The following is a 3,171-nucleotide window of genomic DNA, read 5'->3' as shown; positions in this document are numbered from 1 at the left end:
CTGCATCACTGTAGTTTGCTGATTTTAAGTCCTTTGGGTATAAGCCAAGGAGTGGGATAGCTGGGTCAAATGGTGGTTCCATTCCAGGTTTTCTAAGGAATCTCCACACTGCTTTCCAGAGTGGCTGCACCAATTTGCAATCCCACCAGCAATGTATGAGTGTACTTTCCCCCCCCACATCCTCACCAATACCTATTGTTGCTTGTGTTCTTTAGGGGGGGCTACTGCATTTATATTATTAAGTCCTTTTTCTTCTAAGCCATCTGTTTTATGGGATTGGGACCAAAGTTAAATCTTGTTTTGGCAATTACATTTCTGTTTTGTGATTTTAATGAGGGATGTGAAATATAAAATGTACTTATCTGTAAAAAAAAAAAAAAAGATGATATGGCTAAAGTACAATTTCCATCACAAGTACACCACATGCTGACCTCTGAATCACATAATAATCTACTTCTTAAAAGAATGATGAGTGCTGGCGATGTAGAGCATCACGTAGAGTGCCTGACTTGCATGCTCGAGGCCCGGGTTTGAGTCCCCAGCACTGTGGGATTGCAGAAATAACAAACAAACGAAAAGAATGATGAGTGAGTGAACAAATGATGAAATGACCTGTATGCGATGCTGAAAATCCAAACTTAAGGTGATAAAACTCATTCATATTTTACTGGGCAATGAACTGCACATGAGATGCAGAGTTGTAATGCCTCCCTAAATTACCCAGCCAATATTAGAATGGCTTGATTCTCTCAAGTACATTGTCACAGTGGAAGAAGAGCAGGGGATGGTGAATGGGGCAAAGTTCCTAACACTTTCTGGAGCTAGGCAGCATAAGCAAAGGATGAAAATTCATTTCACAAAAAACACATAATAATACAGTTCTGAAACAGATAAGGAGTAGGTGTTGATAAATACTAAAGTACGTTTATGTGTCTAATTAGAGTATAATCTGCAGAAGTGGGCATGGAAACAATAATATTATTACACGTTTATTTTAAAGTATGTTTTCCCACCTATGATTTTATTCAACAAATAAATACTTACAGTCATATCTCCAAGAACTTAGGAGGGCAGGTACAACTGCCTTCATCTAAGGTATACCATTATATCAGCTTTGTTGAGCATAGTTATCTGACTTACCCAAGGTCACAGAGCCACTATGTCAGGGCTGAGACTGAAGCTTTTAGTTCAGTGTATTTTATTCAACATCACCTTTCCAGAAACCACATGCTATCTTATATATTTATTTATTAATTCAAGAAATACTTATCTACTCCTCTGATAAATATTCACTACTTACTATAAACGATCACAGTGGTTTAGTTGCTGGGTCCATTTCTTTGCCTCCAAGGATTACAGTTAGTAAAACTAACCCAGGAATTCAATGAATATAGGCAGATAAAAAAGCCATAAAGAAGAAATATTGTATAGTACATAATGCATGCACTTAAAATGTCTCTTGCTTATGAATGTTGCCATTTCAAAACATTATATAGACACAAATTTAAGAGTTCAGAACAACAAAGGTATGATTCAACTAACAAATTCCAGGATTAGCAACTTCAGAATTTATTGTTCATTAAAACTCTACTCAAATTATAAGAGCTTAAATGAAGCATTTAATTGTAATTAAGAGCAAATGAGGGATTGAGACCTGCCCGCCCAGGCTCTCCTCGCGCTGAGGTGTGTCGCAGGCGGGGCGGGCGAGCCTCCCGCGGGCCGCGGGGAGGGGGCTGCGCCAGCGGATGCGCGGGGCGGGCCGAGGGTGGCGGGCGGAGGCCTGCGCGCCCGTCCTCCGGCGTCCGTCACCGCAGTCGCCCCCGGTCACCGCAGGCGCCCCCAGCCGCACCATGGCTCTGAAGGTCGAGGGCGCCGCGCTGGACTGCTTCGAGGTGACGCTCAAGTGCGAGGAAGGGGAGGATGACGATGAGGCCGTGGTGGTGGCGGTAATCCCGCTGCCGGAGCCGATGCTCAGAGTGACCCAACAGGAGAAGATCCCACCACCTCCGCCCAGCCTACTGGAGGCAGGAGGTGATGGCTGCGAGGAGCCCAAGCAGCAAGTGTCTTGGGAGCAGGAGTTCCTGGTGGGGAATAGCCCGGGATGCAGCGGGCGGGCCCTGTGCATGGTGTGTGGGGCCGAGATCCGCTCCCCATCAGCCGAGACAGCTCGAACGCACATCCTGGAACAGCATCCCCATACCCTGGACCTGAGCCCCTCTGAGAAGAGCAACATCCTGGAGGCCTGGATTGAAGGGGTGGCCCTTTTGCAAGATGTTCATGCTGAGCAACCATCCCCACCCAGCTCAGAATCAAGCCGGGATGCCAAACCAGACCCCAACGCCAATGCAGACTCTGCTGGGATGCCAGCAGATTGTGGTCCTCCTGGACTCTGAGGACAACGCGTCCCTCCCGAAAAGGAGCCGGCCCAGGGGACTCCGCCCCCTCGAACTGCCTGGTCAGTCAGCAGGGGAACTGTTCCCCCTGCCCCAGAACCTGTAAGTAAGAAGCCCGTGGTCAGAGATGGAAGGAACCCCCTGGGGAAGAGCCTGTCAGGAAGAAGAGAGGCAGACCTATGACCAAAAACTTGGACCCTGACCCAGACCCGCCATCCCGTGACTCACCCACAGAGACCTTTGCAGCACCAGCTGAAGTCCGACACTTCACCGTTGGCAGCTTTCCCCCTGCCTTCGTCCTCCAGCTCTTCTCCCATACCCAGCTCAGGGCCACCGGCAGTAAGGACTCGCCCAAGGAGGGCAAAGCAGCAGAAGGCCTTCTCCAGCCAGAAAGCCCCACTCCAGGTGAGCCCTCCTGAGGGAGGGATGGGGAAGTTGATCATCCAGTCTCTGAGGCTGTGCGGCCCTGGAGACCAGAAAAGAGGCTGGTGCTCAGGTGCCCAGAAGACAGGATAAGGGCAACAGGATTTGAACGACCAGGGAGACCTGCCAGAAAGCAGAGCACTGCCCAGTGCTCCTTAGGAAATTCCTGGAGTTGGTCATCAGGTTGGGCTATGCCAGTGTTCTCCAAAAACCTCACCCATCTGCACACGAAACTGACTTGAGCTGGAGCCCGAGGTACCTACCTTTCCCTGACAGAGGAGGAGCCCAAATGGGGGCTATCAGCAGTTGGAACAGGGGTCAAGAGAATAGGCAGGTGATGAGCTGCGAACAGACA

General features: G+C 49.0%; 1 protein-coding gene across 1 annotated transcript; it reads left to right on the top strand.

Moving 5' to 3' along the window:
• Positions 1–1,840: 1,840 nt before the first annotated feature.
• LOC124975445 (spindlin interactor and repressor of chromatin-binding protein-like) lies at positions 1,841–2,798 on the top strand (the record flags this gene model as incomplete). Its single annotated transcript, XM_047538162.1, is given in 3 exon segments — positions 1,841–2,368; positions 2,370–2,455; positions 2,508–2,798. Coding segments are annotated over 3 exon segments (895 nt in total), but the record flags the coding sequence as incomplete, so codon positions are not given.
• Between the last annotated feature and the right edge of the window lie 373 nt (positions 2,799–3,171).

The sequence above is a fragment of the Sciurus carolinensis genome, unplaced genomic scaffold, assembly GCF_902686445.1.
Source record: "Sciurus carolinensis unplaced genomic scaffold, mSciCar1.2, whole genome shotgun sequence".
NCBI classification, from domain to species: Eukaryota; Metazoa; Chordata; class Mammalia; order Rodentia; family Sciuridae; genus Sciurus; species Sciurus carolinensis.
Note: the sequence above shows the minus strand (reverse complement) of the source record. Positions and strands in the feature narration are given on the sequence as shown.